The sequence below is a fragment of the Triplophysa rosa genome, linkage group LG9 (assembly GCF_024868665.1).
Source record: "Triplophysa rosa linkage group LG9, Trosa_1v2, whole genome shotgun sequence".
Taxonomy (NCBI): Eukaryota; Metazoa; Chordata; class Actinopteri; order Cypriniformes; family Nemacheilidae; genus Triplophysa; species Triplophysa rosa.
The window spans coordinates 4,733,393-4,751,461 of record NC_079898.1 but is presented as its reverse complement, the minus strand read 5'-3'; the positions used below and the strand labels follow the sequence as shown (position 1 = coordinate 4,751,461).

Below are 18,069 nucleotides of genomic sequence, written 5' to 3'. Positions count from 1 at the left end.
AATGAAGCCTGTACATATGAATCCCACATTGCCCTAAAAAAAAACAATCTTGGACAATAGCAGAAAATAAAGAAATGTGCTACCTAATGTTAAATTATAGTCTACTTTTCATATATTTATCTCTTACAGTGTGACAAATGTAAGTTCAAACTGAAAAAAATCTTTCATTCTGTATAGAGGTGTTTATTTTCCGCTGAAAAATATGAGTCATAGAGGAAAATGAAGGTGTGTAATGAACATGCCTGAAGAGACACACCTGCTTTGTCACATACCGTTCACAATGTGAGGCTTTCTCAACAAACATCTGGTACATGGAGCAAATGTTTGTGTTAACAGGTCAGACGAACAAAAACATAATGTTTCCGTGTCTATATTTTTATCACATCTCTCATAGGTTTTAAAGAGACTCTCGCAATGCCCAGAAAACATTGCTTTTATAGGTCTTACTTTCAGCATGTTGTTTATATGTCAAGTGTTTCAAGTGTACTAAATTTAGGCACTATTTAAATTAGACCATACAGTTTTTACACTTTCCTAGGCAATCAGCTCAAAAATATACTTTAAGTGAATTATAGTTGTCTCTGCATCTTATACTGGATTGTTTTAACAAGTTACATACTTCACCTTTCATACAGTAAGTACCTAATGCAATGATTTTCTTGACAGAATAATTGTTTATTGTGATTTTTATTATTATGAACACATTAAGCATTCTCGCAGTGTAGTGTTAATACATGTAGCCCCGGTTTCACAGACAAGGCTTAAGGCTAGTCCCAGACTAAAAGGAATTTTGAGCTGTCTTAACTGAAAATATCTTGCCCTGACATATCTTAAAATATGTCAGTGCCATTGTTTTGTCTCAAGATGCACATCGGTAATGTTGTTTCTAAGGCATTTTAATAAAAGCGACTTAAATAGCCTAAATTAACTAAGGCATAGTCCTGACTTAGGCTAGGCCTCGTCTATGAAACCGTGCAGTAGTGTTTTTATAAAACCGTATCAAAAGTGATTAAAAAGCCTATCATTTACCGCATCAAAAGTGATTAAAAAGCCTATAATTTGGTATTATTTTTTTTCAGTCTGTTTCTTTTACTGTACTGTTTCAAATTCAAGGTTCATTCATTTTTATCTTTTTAATTGTATTATGAATAGGACTTCTAAGAAATATGAAATAGAAAACCTTTTTTAACTTTAATATGAATGAAAACTCTACCGGGGCTCAAACATAGGTATATATATATATATATATATATATATGGACTTAAGCCACAAATGTTTTTATAACCATACCTAGTGGCATTAGAGAGTTATTGTCATTGGTCATTCACTTCTTGTAGGATCCGCCCACTGAGGTTAGTAGAGCTGACTGACATGTAAACTGACCAACAATCGACGAAAACATCCCACAAATGGGAATCTTTTAAGTAAAAATAATTAAAACACCCCCAGTCGGCAGGAAGATTTGTTTGCATTCATTTGGCCGTAATACTCCATCTCTCAAACTAGGGTATTTGTTACTGAACAGTCCTGCCACTGTTAAGCAACAAATAAAGATTTTAAAATTTAAATTAGTTCATTTTAAATTTCTAAAATAGATAATTGGCATTTGCGTATCAATCGTTAGTCTCAAGACTAATCGTTAGTTCGCCAAGGCCTATGATAAAGACATTGACTTGTTGTTGCCACCTGCTGGCGCTTTTAGTAAAAGCATTCTTGATTTGCTGGTGTATTTGTCTAATTTGTATGCGTTTCCCTCCGAGCGCAGGGATCCCTTTCGGCCACCATACAGTTCATATTACTAACTTACGTTGATATTTAAAACTAGTGCTGTCAATCGATTAAAAAAATTAATCGGATTAATCACACATTTTTCTGTGATTAATCACGATTAATCGCACATAACTATTATATTTTAAAATATACTTTTACATTTTAATAATTTCACATTTAATCTTCAAATTGATGTAGAAACAACATATTTCTTTAACAGCATCATTTTATGAAAGCTAGCATTTTGATATTAGTACTGTAACTGATGTCTCTATTAAATTGATTATTTTAACATGAATTATAGCCATTCAACAGTATAATTGAGAGCTCATGTAGGAAACATACAGGAATTGAAGGACACTTTACAGTCTTTATTAATGCTAAATTATAAATTAAATGCAGAAGAATTCTCATTAAAGCTACAAAATCACATTGATTTCTTCTTTTATTTTGTTCTTTGATTAACATTAGTGACAGGAGTCACAGCAGCACGTTTAAGAACGTGGCCCCTTTAAGAGCTGTCTCAGTTCGCAGATCTGACCGTCACTGCACTCCCATTTTCACAACTCTTTGCATTCATTTAAGATTTTATTTTACATTTTGAAGTCTGTGCTTAAGAAAATGCTAGACAAAACTGGCTTTCTGACATAATCTTGTTTGGTTTTATCCATTCAAGCACGAAAGAGAACTTAACACGGATGCGCTGTCTGACAGAGATTCACCGACGCAGCCCTTAGCAGGTGACTGTTTACACCAGACTGGACCTCGCGTTGCGTTTTGCCGCGTCCCACAGTTTAGAAGCTGTCTATCTTCATTGAACGCGTCAAAGCAACTGTTTCAAATCGCGCTTAAGTGGTTTAAAAGTCTGTACACGAATAAGAGCGTGATTACATAATGTAACGCTAGACAAAGGATGTCAAAACAAACGGATGCTGCGTTAATTGCGATAAATATTTTCTCACGCGTTAATTTGAAAAAATTAATCGCATGCGTTAACGCGTTAACGTTGACAGCCCTATTTAAAACATTAACCTTATAACATTATTTATGTTAAATTATTATTTATTTAACTGTACATGTAAAATGCTTCCTAAAATAGAGCTCTGTGTGTTTAATGTTAGTTATCTTTAACAAATGTTGATTAAAAAAATGTATCAATGCAAGTTGCAACTTATATGAAAAAAATCACTTAAAAGCCTTCGTTCCGCTGGACAAAATAGTCTCTGGCCGACCGTGAACAGCAACAGAATGTAAAGGTGATGCGAAGCGATACACAGAATCGTAGAGTTCATCGGTCAAAGCTGTTTATCGTCCAAATGTACATTTTGCACCACTAGATGGCAGCAAATCTCTATCTCATTGTGTTTTCTCTTGTTGTTTTGGAAGAATGATTCGTTTCAGAGACACTTACGTTTCAGATTCCAAACCGGATATTTTGCCCTTCGGGAAGGGGACGCCATAAAAACGCCAAATAAAGAGAGGACGATGGTTTTGATTGCTTCTTTTGCAAAGTAAATTTTAAACGCACAGATTAAGAGATACAATTGCGTTTTTCTTTCTAGAGTTTACACACCGATATCTTCGAATGGAGTAGGGCATAGGGATGATCACTTCGGAATGGAACGCAGGGTTATTCAACTTTGGCACATACTTCTCACGTGGGGCATTTCCTTACCACGTGTGCCATGCAGGGACGATTTGTTCTTTACATTTCCCCTTTACTTATGCAAGTAGTAAGGTTATCGCTTGTGCAATTCAGTCACTCTCATGTCGTTTCAAACCTGCATGACTTTCTTCTGCAGAACACAAAAGATATTTTAAACAACGTTCGTAAGCTAACAACATTGACCTCCCATTGACTTACATTGTATGGATGAAATTTCTCAAATTATGTTATTTTTGCATTCCACAGTCATACAGATTTTGAATAAGGGCGAATTTTTATTATTGGGTGAACTATCCGTTTATGGTTAGTATTTGGATACAGATAATAGAAGAAGATTGTGTACAGAGTGCAGAGGCGCTCATTTAAATTCATAATGAAGGAACTAACGATACAGATTGTAACATATGATCCAAGATTTTTGGAAAAAGTCCAGTGAGTGGTTACAATTTCGTTTAAGTTTTTCACACTATATCTAGTTACATTCACCATCTCTTTTTAAATAGTCCTGGGTTGAATGGATTTTTTGGACAATTGGAAGTATTCAACATATTGTATCAGTTTTAAAGTTTAGCAAAGATGCAATCAGATACAAATACATGGTAAAATGAGTATCATTTCTATAAAATAAAGAGTTGTAAACATTTAGAACAATAGCTACTACGAATAGGTTTAATGAATTTACTATTAGGTCTACGAAACCAAAGCATTCTACTTTTAAAGGGATAGTTCACCCAACAATGAAAATTCTGTCATCATTTACTCACCTTTGAGTTGATCCAACTCTGTATAAATGTCTTTGTTCTGATAAACAGATATTTGGAAGAATGCTTATAACCAGACAGATTTTGCCCCCATTGACTCCCATAGTAGGAAAAAATACAATGGTAGTCAAAAGTGTCCCAGAACTGTTTGTTGTCCTACATTCTTCAAAATGTCTTCTTTTGTGTTCAACAGAACAAAAAAAATGATAAAGTAATTTTTCCTATTATGGGAGTCAATGGGGGTGAGATCTGTTTGGTTATAAGCATTCTTCCAAATATCTTTCTCTGTGTTCAGCAGAACAAACAAACTTATACAGATTTGGAACAACTCGAAGGTGAGTCAATGATGACAGAATTTTCATTTTGGGGTAAAGTATCCCTTTAAGACTATTGTCTTACAGTACTCTTCAGCATAAGGGGGTGAGTGTTTTTTCTGAATCATCAGTCAAAACAAGAATTTACTGAAAAGAAAAAAAAACACCTGAAAAAAATAAAGATTTCCCCTTGAACCATGAATGTTTCCTTTAGCTTCTTAGAGTCCGCACCCCCACTTTGTCTTATTCACTTTAACTTTAACTTCACTCGAACACGAGACTGTAGTTTTGCCGGGGGCTACCCCCTGAACTCCAGTTTTGTGGGCATGCTTAAATCAGAACTGAATTATGATTACATTTACGGGATCCATCCTATAGATCGCTGTTGGAGAATGAGTCAGCACATGCACATAAGGGCACCAGAGGGCTCAAAACATGACGTGATCATGCAAATCACACCTTTTATATCACTCTCATGGCACGTGACAAACTTTCAGTTTTGTTTGCTGAAATTGACACATGGGATCAAGGAGTTAGAAGATGCTTGGTTCTGAAAAAAACACAAGTTATTGAATAGAGGCACTATAAATTGAATGTGTCATGTTTTTATCTAATATATCAAATCAACTGATTAATCAATAATAATATTGTGGCAGTAAACTTTGTAATGTGTTCTTTTTTGTTTTATGGTTATTGGATATATTGTACAGCACTTTGGGCTGTCCTAGTGGCAGTAAAAATGTGCTATATAAGAAATAAACCTAAACCTAAAAGACTATAGTGATTGGATTTCTATCAAATACTTTCTATCCATTGTTCCAATACACTCAGTACATTCACTTCTCTTAACAGCATAATGTGGAATTATTTGAAGGTCTTACAACAGTAACAAAAACAGCTGTAGTTGCTATAGGTGTCTCAACCTACGGCCTTCAGGAAACTATTCTGGAATGCACCTGAGGTGACAAATCATCTTTGGAAGATTTCCTCATGAACACAGATGACTCAAGGGATAGTCAGACATAAAATGAACACTCGGAATTCCCAAACCATTCCTCTAGAAAAGAATGTAGACAATTTATTCTGAGTGTACCAACAAATACATCACAGACACCTTGTACCCACCGCCATTCAGCTTTTGTTTCCCTTTTCCTTTCCTGGCTTGGCAGTCTGATGTTTTAGATTCTGTCACTCAAGGAAGCTTGAAAATCCAGCTAGGGAATGTGTGTATTAAAGCAATAAGCCCCAAGTAGAAGTGGGTTACAGTGCATTTTATATGAGTTAAGGGTGTTGTGGCATGATGTGAAACTGTTGCGTAGCCAGGTTTCATAAAATAAAGTAAATAAGGTGATATTTAGGCTATACAATGCGGTCAGTAGTTATACTGTACATCGGGGTATTTTATAATGGCTTAGAACTCGGCTCAATCAATCAGAATCAAGGACCAGAACTGACTGTTTTATAAATATATATATATATGTGTGTGTAAAAATAACTTATTCTGTATTTATTAATAGTTTTCAAAATATTATAATATGTTAAAAAGTCATTCATTACAAATTTGTTTTAAATCATACATTTTGAAAACATTGTTAATATAAAATTGTAGTTTTGTAAATAAATTAATATGTTGGCAGAACTATAAACATTTGAAGTGATCGTTCACCCAAAAATGAAAATTCTGTCATCATTTACTCACCCTCTTGTCATTTCAAACCTGTATGACTTTCATTCTTCTGCTGAACACAAAAGAAGATATTTTGAAGAATGTCGTTAATATAAAATTGTAGTATTGAAAATAAATGAATATGTTGGCAGAACAAGTGTCCTTGGGTTCTTGAAAGGCACTATATAAATAAAACATATTATTATAACTGGCACCCATTCACTTGCATTGGTTTTGTGTCCATACAATAGAAGTCAATGGGTGCCACCGCTGTTCGGTTATCGACACTTTTCAAAATATCTTCTTTTGTGTTCTGCGGAAGAAAGAAAGTCTCACAGGTTCGAAATGACAAGGGGGTGAGTAAATGATGACAGTATTTTGTTTTTTTGGGTGAACTATCCCTTTAAGCATACATCTTCAGAATAAAAGATGTTAAAATAAAAATATGTATATTTGAAAAGAGGACTCAAGCATTTGCTTAGTTAAATTACTTCAGTGAAAATTTGTGTCCTTAATGTTTTGTTATGTAACACATTAAAGTTCTAAAGTCCGTGGATTGCAGCTAAAGATACCTTTTTTTAAAGAGGTAGAAATTTGAACTACAATCTCAGAAACGTGTTCCCTGTGCCCCATGTGTTACATTTTGATGGCCAACATTATTTAGTGCTCTGGCAGAGCCAAAACAAAAATGCTTCTGTTCAGAGTTGTGTAGGCCTCACATTTCATGTGTCGTTTTTTATTGCATCTATTTTCAGAGAGCTTCACTACAGGTTGTGCGTTAACTTTCCGCCCACACCGTCGATGTCCCTTCCCACGCATCACTGAAATGTCACCTCTTCCCCACACCAAATATCCCCTCCCTCTCTGACACGCTTTCCTTCCAGCAGTGAGTCAGTGCAGCTCCTGAGCATGTTGGGGGGTTGCCTGCTGCTCGAACACTTTTGAGTGTGGGACATTACTGAAACATCTCTGAGCTGGCTTTTTTTGAATCACATTATTAGAAAGAGCGACAAAAGTAAAAAAAGCCCAAAAGTCACGTAACTCATAACCACAAAACTTCCTGTGACAAATGAGTTTGGATCTAATGGCATGAATTTCTGTTTGGTCCGACTCGAGCACCACTAGGGATGTAACTATCAAAATCTCACTGTACCATGATACCTCTGTATATATGTATTGCGATATTTAAAATGGCAACCGATGACTTGGAAACATGCCATAAGCATCCTCTTTTCTTTATTCTCTACTCATAACTGTTTCTTTAGAGGTATGAGTTATATGAGATGGGTCAAATGACCTAGAAATCCCTTTTATAAAATAAAACAGTTGCACCAGATGGACCTTGACAAAGGTAACATCTATTTTTTTTTCTAACATTCTCTATAGGCCCGGAAGACCAATCGTTTCATACAGTCATGTGACCACGGTAATATTGAGACCATTTTGCTATTGCGATGTCACAATATCAATAATATTGTTACATGCCTGAGCAACACAGTGACATATCCCAAGATTTAAGTTTACAGTAGTTTTTTTAACCTCATTTGTTTTCTTCTCTTATATTGATGTGGTTTGTGACTCTGTTACTGAAGCAACTGGTCTTCATTGATAGACTGCAGGTTCTAAACTGCGCTGTACCTTTTTCTTTGCTTGTTAGTCGTATTCTTCAAATGCCATTTCTATCATATTTCTATTCTGTCAGATTTCTTTCAGTTCCCATATCTCAAAAAATACAGACCTGGATGATCTAGATGACCACATTTGCGGCCACCCGGAAATCACCAAACCACAGTTACGCACGTAACTAGAAGTGATAGACATTGGCATGGTAACTTTCTTCTGGAATCAAAAACAAAAAGCATCGCTAGATTAAAAAAGCTTTCTAGTGCTGCTTAAATAACACAGTCAAAGCTACAAACAAACACAAAAGTTTGTTAAACAGACACAAGAAGCTGGTTAATGTTTTCTTAATAAAAATAATTTATTTCAGGACAACATATAAATAATTCTTGAAACACATTACAGATAATATTTGCTGTGAATAAATACCAAACAAACCAAAAAACCAAGGCTTTTCATACGATACTCTATATGAAAGGTTGCACAAAATGTCTATCGTCGTCTATTTTCCTCTATAACTGGAATGTCACTATGTACTGTAAGTCCCAAGTACCATTCCTAATTCCGGAGCAGCTTATATTAAGTATTGTGCAAGTTTGTGATGATCTGAACCTACAGATCCAGTTGCTGAAGAGTAGATACTCTTAATATCATGAATCGACTATCAATTTGTCTCGTGTGTTTATCCAAAGCACATCTCTGTATGGGAAATCCATGTGAATCTAATTCTCAAGCAGACAAAGCTAAATGTGCTTGCACAATATTGGACTTCAAAGATGGGAATGTTTAACACAGTTTGTTTTTTAGAAATGATGCCACAGGAGCTAACAAGAACTGTTTTAACATCTGTGCAGATATTGCGGCAATATTCAAATAGAGGTTGTCAGTTCGTGCATACTAAACGTATGCAAAGTATAGACTGAGGCGTTGTGTGTTTAAACGAGAGTAGTGCAACCAAAGAATGTGGCTGGTCAAGTAGAGCAAACAGGGAGTTTACAGAACCAACACTGGGTGTGTTTTGTTGTGTTTGGTTGTTTCCAATTAGTTTCATCAAAATTTGAAAAGAAAGCTATTTTTGGCACGGCAACTCCCTTCGGCTTCATTGAATTTAGTCTGCGCGAGAGGTCAGGAAAGTGTCAAGTATCTGGCTTTCATAGCACTTAAGGAATTTTTCAGCCACAGGAAAACATGCATCCATTCGATAGAACGGACCAAGTCGTATGAAGTTTAACAAGGCAAGCAAAAGTGAAAAACAGTTTCAAGAGCAAAAGGTGAGCAATGGTAAACAAAAACATTCTCAAAGGCAACAGATTCGTACTGCTCGCAGACATCAAATGGCGCAGCAGGAAATGAAACTGGAGCTCTGCTCAGCGAGCTCTCATTGGCACTTAACCTACATTTTATGAAGAAACTATCAAACGCTGTCCTTCGGTGGTCTCTGCATACCCTGTTCGTCTTATTCCTGTACTTCCAAAAGGCCTGTTGGCGTTCTGCAGTCCACAGTGGTGATTTAGACTTGGCAAATTAACTTTGGTCAATTAAGTGGGTCATCGAAATCCTTAATTCAAGTACATGCTTACCTCAATTTGTTTTCAAATGTATTTCCCTGTTCAGTAAAAAGAACAGATGCCACAGGTGTGACGTTAGTTGACACAGTCGTGTCATTAGTTTTGCGACGCTAGCATCTCGCTTCTGTCCTTTACACATGATGCTGAATGACCAAAACTAGACTAGAGAGGTAATCGCCAATTCTACAGCACCACCGGGCTCAAGCCCTGCCCGAGGCAAAAATGTTCCTGGTTCACCCTCTGTAAATCTGTTTGAAGTGGTCACATTCGTTACAGTAGCCTTGTTTGTCTTGATTCGCGTAGTGGTCGCAGCCTTGCGTCTTGCAGCGCTGTTTGCTTTTCTCTTTGGGCGCCTGGGCACGCCGTCCCTCTCGCTGGCCGCGGCTGATGCAGTCCGGGCAGAGGTCTGTGCAGCCTGGAGAGAGGTTCTTGCAACCGCTACGTCGACATAGCGCCTGGTTGAGAATCGGAGGTGGACGGGGCTTGGAGGCCCGCTGGACACAAACAACACGGCTATTGTTAATATGAAACTTTAGCACGACACAACGGCAACAAAACAAGCGTGTGAGAACACTTACCGTGACGAGAGGTGGGGAATGAGAACCCCTGCTAGCAGCTTGGTTGAGTCTAGTGCTCTGTTCCTTCACGAAGCACTTGTTGCAGTATCCCTCCAGCATAGCCTTTCCCTCCGCGCCACAGCCCTGGCCGCAGCACCGTGGACAGTTCTGAAAACCCGCCTCGGACGTGTGTCTTGGCTGGACAATAGCAGGGGTGGCCTCTGCTCAAAGAAATAAGAACAGTTAAAATAACATTTTCCCTCGTCTGGATATATTAAAACACCGTATAATGATCGTTCTTGGTGTGAACGGCCTTTGCAAGATCTTTCACTTACGGTGATTGGTCTGGTAGTCTAGATAACATATAGTGCAGAATCCCAGCTTCTCTGCCGTTCCAAAGAACTGGCAGCCGGAGCGTTTACATGGCCGGGCGGCGGGTGTCTGCCATGTATGATTGGTGGTGCCGGTGCTTTCCGCCTCCCGATGCAGCGCCCACACCGAGCCCTCCGTCAGAGGCTCCTGCTGCTGGGCTTCACCGCTCTCAGAAACCGCAGTCCTTTGCATGCAGGGCGGGCAAAGGCCATTAAATATCCTAAAGACTTCCTGTCGACACATAACGCACCTCTCTGTGTCCCTTTCTCTTTCCCTTTCCCTCTCCCTGTCCTTCTCTTGTTCCCGGCCGCCTGTCGCCCACTGACCGTGACCCCAGCCGTGCGAGGGGCCTTGTAGCGGCCCGTTGGCGGCTGTTCTGTTTTGTCTCGCTGTAAAGCAGCGTTCACATAGGCCGTCATGTTCTACGCTGAGCGTGAACAAGCAACCGGGCGTCTTGCACTTCATTGCGTGAGTCTCGCTGTAAAGGCTCAGGCTAGGGGCTGTAGGGGGCGCGGAACGAGGACTGGGCAGCACGGAGCGCTCCAAACGTCCCCTGCTCTCCGTGTCCGAGGGTGAGGTCTGATTTGTGGTGGAAACGGTCTCTGGCTTCCTGCCGGCTTGCCGCTTTTCGAAGCACTCGTGACAGTGTGGCTGAGTGTCCACAGAGACGTAGAAGGTACAGCGGGGTGTGGCACAGCGGATCTCAATGAGAGACAATTGAGAAACGGAGAAGGGAGGGGGGCGCTGGGATTGGGGTGCCCATAAGGACTCTTTATCCTCTTGCCAGCGCTTGTATTCATGGTTGACCAGCTGTAGGTAGTCCTCCATCAGATTCATATCCTCTGGTAGATTTCCCTCATCCAGTCTGATGGAGGAATGATTCAAGATTAAAAAAATACGATTTTTACACATTTGTTTAAGGTAATGCCTATAGACTTTTGCATATGATTTGACCCAATAGCGTAACCTGGTATAAGCTTGTCTAACCGTAAATAACTTCATGGGTCAACTTTACCAAAAGAACCATGCTCAACCACAAGCAGCTACTAAAGCATATTTTTAAAACATTTATTTATATTTAGTCTTATAGGTCATCTCTAGTACATCAGCAAACATTGCATGGTTGGGGCAGATGGTATTCACTTTGCCACCACCCACACAGACTTTTTCTGATGACCAAAAATGTGACCCAAATAACTTTGTTACGTAAATTATGCAGCAAATAATAATGCAGTAAAAAGGTAGTCGTAAATACCTGGCTGCAGTAATGATCTGGGTGGGATCATAGCCCAAGCCAATGACAGGAATCTCTATAAGCATCAGGTAGTCTTTCAGCAACTTATCCTTCTGTTGTTGCTCTTTTTCTGTTAGAAAGTGCAGTCGAAGTTCTTCAAAGCCTCCTCTGCCGGGGTTTATCAACGGCACCGCACGCATTTCTGATAAAAAACAAATCACATTTTCAAATACATCGGCACAACCTGTAAAGCGCAGTAAGGAGGAGGGCAATTTGTGCCATACCTGGGCCGCTGTCTTTGATGGTGATCAGTGGTGCAAAGTGCTGGGAGTCATAGCCGAGCACTATGGGATATTTGTAGCACTCTCCTGGAGGCCAATGCAAAGGCAGGTATATGCCCCCAACATTGAGGGGTGAAAAGGAGGAACCAGACTTCATACTCCTGACTACCTGGTCTGTAAAATCAAAATAAATCAAAACTGTTATTATACATTTTCATGTTGTCTGGATACATACAATAGTATGTTAATAACATTGTAACAATACAATAACCGTCTTAAATGTAATTTGTTATATGTAGTGTGCAGTTATTTTCAACTATGATATCCACTTATTTTCACAGCTTCACACTTTATTTTCACAGTTTAATATCTCTTGTATTACAGTTTGTTGTTTGGTGCAACTATTATTCTTAGTTTGTTGTTTGTTTTTCTGCCAAAAAGTCTAAAAAACAGATCTCATTTCTGAAAAATGTTAAAAAATGTCCCTAAAACTTGATTCTTGGAGTGGAAATATTCATGTAGTAATCAAGTAAAACAGTTCAATACTTTAAAATGTTGTTGCTTGCACTCACACGAACGAGTCAGTTTAAGTCAAAGGGCTTGGTTTGTGTAATTTCTTGTGCAACTTTTTTACATACACACACAATTGTATACATTTCGTAAGGACATGTACCTGCGATAACAATAATTGGCCTCCGTAGAATATTCGAGAGGACAAAGATGTGAATGTCCTCCAAAGAGTCGAACTGTAAGCCATTACTGCTGGACACAGGAGAAGCCATTTCCACGATCTTTACCCATTCCTCCTCCCAGTTCTGAGAAACCAAAAACACGAAACAATCCATGAGTTTTACCTACATCACATCAAAAGTGTTGTGTAATCTATGCATAGCTGTGCACGAGTGTCATTTCTCCATACAGAAAAACAGGTTACCCAAACACTCCTATACCCCAACATCTATAGTTTGGACAAACAGACACGTCTATCCCAAAGCCACAAACATATACATATTGATGATGAAGGTAGTTACCAAAGTGCTGTATCGAAGGCCGGTCTGGGTGAACTCTTGAGAGTGAAGCAGCTCTGTCTGAAATCTCATTCGAAAGTTACTAGTGTCTGTTTCCTTCAGTACTGCGTAAAGAGCCTTCCGCAGGACCAGATCTGTGTCCTGAACCCCCAGCAGATACTGAGAGGCTGCATGGAGCAGGCAGTTCCCATCACCTAAACAAACACACAAAAATCAATTTAAAAAACAAACAAACAGTGTGGCGGACTACTCTATTTTGGGTTAAAAACTAAATCAGTTATTGAACAAGTAGCATACATACATCATCTCTGTTTTCTTATCTTACACTGGTTCACAACAGAAAGTTCATAATAGTGATTTAAAACTTGCTGTCATGTACAATCTTGTGGAAAATGTCGTTGGACGTCATTTGACTTACATAAATGTTATGTTTCAAACAGAGATGATTACAGACAGGCAAATGCTACAGACAAGAACTCGGGTTATAACAGTTCGTGTAGGTGTGCACGTTTTTGCAATAAATGGCAACCATGTTGCTTGCTAAACCTGCAGTTCCAGTTTGACATTTTGCATTGTAGTCAGGCAATACTTATTGTCAAAACAAAGACACCCTTAGCAACGCCTTTAGAAAAGTCTTAATTTCTTTGCTATATATATCTTTTACATCTGAAGGTTCGTTAAGCTGAATTCGTCAAGAAGCAAGATAAGGAATGATATAGAAGCAATACAGGGGATTTCCAAAGAGGTGCAACGCACTTGAATGTATCCATCACATCTGACCGTCTACATTTTAAAAGAGGAAACATGAAACATGGTAACAAATCAACAGCCATCTAAGCTTTTAAACGGGTTTAAAACCCCCCAAAACTCCTTCATTCATTTTGTAAATGAATAACTTTATAGTTACAGAACTACAAGTACAGCAAGAAAACTTTCAAGTACTTTGATCCCTACAGTTCGTCATTTACTTTCGATATCATGTTTCACCGTATTCTGCAAAGATAGCAATGGCCCAGATTCAGTGTTCTTTCTGATGTTGTGCAACATTGGTGCATGTATACGGTGTTGTGCATTTGCATGTACGCCTGTGTGAGGCGACTACGGCGGCGCCTGTGAAACAGCCTGTGCAGGAATTTCCCCAGTTTGTGATTCTCTGATTAAGTGCTGTAAGGGCTTCACTTCAACTTTTTCTTTCCCTTGTCTCCTCTTGACACAAGAGCCGTGATATAAAGCGTCTGGACTTTCCAGATAGGAGGGGCGGCGTTGTACAGGAATGTCTGTTCTGCTCTTGTCATCTCTAAAGCTGATTATAACCCAAAGTTCTGAAATAATACTTGTGGCGGTAGACTGAAACAGGGAAGTGTGAACATATGATCAGATTCCTGTTCTTTAAACCCGTGTAATTTTTCAAAGCCTTGGGTTAGGCGTGCACCTGCTACCAACACAGGCAGAATTAAGTTTGCAAATACAGAAAGGGTTAAACACGTCTGCAATTTAAGAAATGGGTAAAAGGTTTCGTTTGTTTGCCCTGCAGTATCTACTTGTATGTATTACGGAACGAATTTGGCTTTTTTCTTTTAGTTGCACAAGAATAGAGTTTCCAAATTACCCTTCGCCTTTGCACATCTTTGTGAAAGCCACTTGTGTAAGAACGTTCTCCCAGGATGCTATGGATGCTACAGCTGCTCTTAATCAAACTATCATTGACACAAGCAATGCATTTCAATCTGAAAGAGGAAAATCACAGTTCCACATAAAGAACAGAAACGCAAAACATTGAAACAAGGCGCCCGAAACATCACACAACCACATCCCTAACACCATAACCAGCGGTTTTGTTTACTTACGATAACATTGAGACAATTTTGCTATTGCGATAAAACGATATCGATAATATTGTTGTTACATCCCTACTGAAGCGTTCAAATTTTATCTTACATGTCTGACATTACCCGTGTCAGTTGAATTTATAATTTACGTCAAACTGAATCAAACTGGAGATGCGCCAAGAAGACTGGCGTTACATTCAACACCCATGTATGCAGAATTGCTGTATAATTGTAACTGGGCTATGCAACTATTCTAATAGATGAAATCAATAAAACAGGCTTTACAGTGTTAACTGCTAAGCCCGACATATTTTTAAACACAAGACATCCGATTATGAAGAAGAGGTTCTTATTCAGACTACTATATGACACCCACAACAAATTTGGTGATGATAATATGAAAAACAGATATTAAAAAATAGACCTTATAGACCTTTTTGAAAGCATAATCATAAAACAGTCATTTGAATGTTATTAGGGCAACGAAGGCTGGGTTGCCCACTGTGTCTCCTTGTAAGTTTTTTAGATTGCATGCCATCTACTGCCCTAGGATCCTGATACTTTGATAAAGACAGGAACATGGTGGACTTATGTAATACTGATACCAAAACAGGACAGACAAATCCTATAAAACTTTTGTAAAAACAAACGATTTATTTATTCTGTAGTGCACATGTTTAGACCTGAAATGGCTATGGCTACGTATTAAGTTTATACCGGTCATACATTAGCATCCATTTTAAACAAAACTTGCTTCATTTTGTGTGACATAAAAGAGGAAATTCCTATGAGGACAGATCAGTATACAGATCTCTAAAACAAAGATTTACCAGAATACAAAAACCGAGACACTATCCACTGCCAGGAACTGGACGATGACCAAATGAAATCTATGCATCACTCTTTTGCCTGACTGTTTCCGACAACATCATGAGAAAATAAGGTACATGTATTCTCGATGGCGTTTACCTAAATTTACTAGTTTGGGTTACAGTAACTAGTGACTACAATGGAGCAACAATGGCAAGTACAGAGAAGTTTCCCTTGCTGCATTACTCATAAGAGAAGAGCAGTGCGACCTGACCCGGAGTTAACAGTCATAAAGCGCTCATTGCGAGCCCTGCTTCACAGCACCAACCCCTCAATCGAATCAAATTGTGCCGTTGAATTAAAGGGGAAAAACATCAGGGTGACAGACAGTGCTGGATTTTCCCATCCGAAGCGCCCATGTTATTTTAGGTGGTCGGCCGATATGGTGTCAATACATAAGACAATTTAATGCTTGTGAATGAGATGTACACAAAACTGCTAAAATAGACATTTATTTAATACCTACTCCAAATAAATATTTTTTTAAAATATTTGTTGATTATTTTGGGACCTGACAAAAAGGATCGGCCAAGTGGAAATGCCTTCAGCCTGTGAAAATCTCATTTGTAAGTTGCTTTAGATAAAAGCGTTTGCTAAATGACTAAATGACTGTAAATGTAAAATGGCAATGTTGGATAATTCATTGGCCTGATCCGTATATGAGTCTACTAACAGTCTATTGTGGACCCATTTACCAAAAATCCACGACGAGTATAATTTGAATAAAATGAAGGCCAAATATATCATTTGTTAATCATTTGAGAAATGTACCAACTTCTTCCTTTTTTAGATATTTGTCAGATACGTGTTTTCAACCAACCAAAGAGGACTTTTCAAAGCCAGCAAATCACAATTTTGAAGTTTCCCCTCCATGCCTCTGAAAACCCTTTACCAAGCTTCAACCAACAAAGAAAACGAAAACACGCTATAGTTACCGTTGGTTCTCAGCGGCACCAGCTTTTTAACTTCACGGCACCAGTTCAATCTCTTCTCTTGTTCCAGTGAGCACTGCATGGCCCTGTCCAAGATGGCCGCCTGGATGACCTCGCGAAAGGCCTGCGGGAACTGGCTCATGCGGATCATCTCCAGGGTGTAGCGGTGCATGCTTCGCAGGTGATGGATCAGGCCGCCGCTGGCTGAAGGCTTGACCACATCGTTGGGCACTCGCTCCCGGATTTTCACGGCCTTCAGGAGGTTACTCACGAACAGGAACTTGGGCAGGAAGTTTTGGCCCTGAGACATCGTGATCAGGAGCGGGGAACCAATCTATGTCTGCGAAAGAAGACATGAGACAAAATCAGCATTGTCAGAAGCGTTCAACCCACGGCCACGTGCAACGAAAAAGAATTTCCCTAGGTTTCTCTCCACCCAAGAGATGAAGAACCGAAAGATCATGGCTCCTCAAAACCGATGGTGTATTTCACAGAACAGGGCCATTGTGAGGTCAGATGACTGAAAGCTTCAGACCTTTATTAGTCCAAGCCCCGAATAAATCCATTTTCAGAACAAATAAACAGAACAGACGATGCATTGTTTCAGACGTGAATTCAGAATCCCATTAACAACAAGGGCACCCTTTATTTATCTCAGGTTCTTCAGGGACAACTTACTGACAACGTCAGAACGCCAGCGTTCCCTTAACACACCAGAAACAGTCACTATTTGGTGGCTGAACGAAACAAAGCGGCGTCCACAGTTTCAATAAACACAAAGCGCAACGGGGACAATAGAGACCATCGCGAAAATATCGTAACATCGGCCGCTGACGCTCGAATTACGTAATTCAGACGCCAGAAACCGTTAGACAATGCAACACTGTTACACATGAAAGGAAGCGACGTGTCCCCATGGCAACAATAGAACGTTTTCTCCGTTCTAACGTTTTAAATCGCTCATAAGTGACGTCTTCTCAAACAATGGCTGTCAAATGCGTGGCGTTCAACGCCGTGTCCGTCCGCATGAGACAGATTGTCGTTTAATATCGACACAATACAGCGTTCAGCCACACTTGCTTTCGGCTAGATTTCGTCCGGATCCGATATTAGACGGGCAACGACGAATCGCACAGCCCTTACCTGTTCAATATGTCGCTGTACGCCAACAAAGCCCATAAGATGCTTGACTCTTGCGTCCACTTTAATCGTGAGCGTCCATAACGCTTTCAGAGATGCGGTGTATTTCAGTCCTCGCGTCCACAACACCACCGAGCCTTTAATCTAGTTAAGGCAGCTCGATTGATAGCCGTACATAAAAGGCAGCGGGGGATTTCCATAAGGTACTTTCCACTTTCACAACCCATCATAAATGTTCCTCGTTATGTTGCTGTCGTCCGCCGGAGGGCGTAAGAGAGCGGCGGGGCACGCTTACGTTACGTGCGTCTGCATGACGTAAGGGCGGACGCCCGTTTGGCCACGCCCATCGGGTGGTGGCGTGGAAGTCCCAGCATGTGTAACTTACACACTGATGTATATGTTGCGTTCCATTTAATTCATGTAAAGAATGAATGAGGTTTACTAGAAATGAACTGTTAGTC

General features: G+C 39.4%; 1 protein-coding gene across 1 annotated transcript; it reads right to left on the bottom strand.

The window, feature by feature from the left end:
- Nucleotides 1–8,139: 8,139 nt before the first annotated feature.
- On the bottom strand, nucleotides 8,140–17,868 carry tnfaip3 (tumor necrosis factor, alpha-induced protein 3). The gene is made up of 9 exons (XM_057342558.1): nucleotides 17,612–17,868; nucleotides 16,472–16,808; nucleotides 12,841–13,031; nucleotides 12,483–12,624; nucleotides 11,813–11,983; nucleotides 11,550–11,730; nucleotides 10,258–11,159; nucleotides 9,944–10,143; nucleotides 8,140–9,859 (listed from the first exon to the last, which is right to left on the bottom strand). The coding sequence occupies exons 2-9, from the start codon at nucleotides 16,776–16,778 to the stop codon at nucleotides 9,599–9,601; spliced, it is 2,355 nt and encodes a 784-aa protein (XP_057198541.1). The 5' UTR covers nucleotides 16,779–16,808; nucleotides 17,612–17,868; the 3' UTR covers nucleotides 8,140–9,598.
- Between the last annotated feature and the right edge of the window lie 201 nt (nucleotides 17,869–18,069).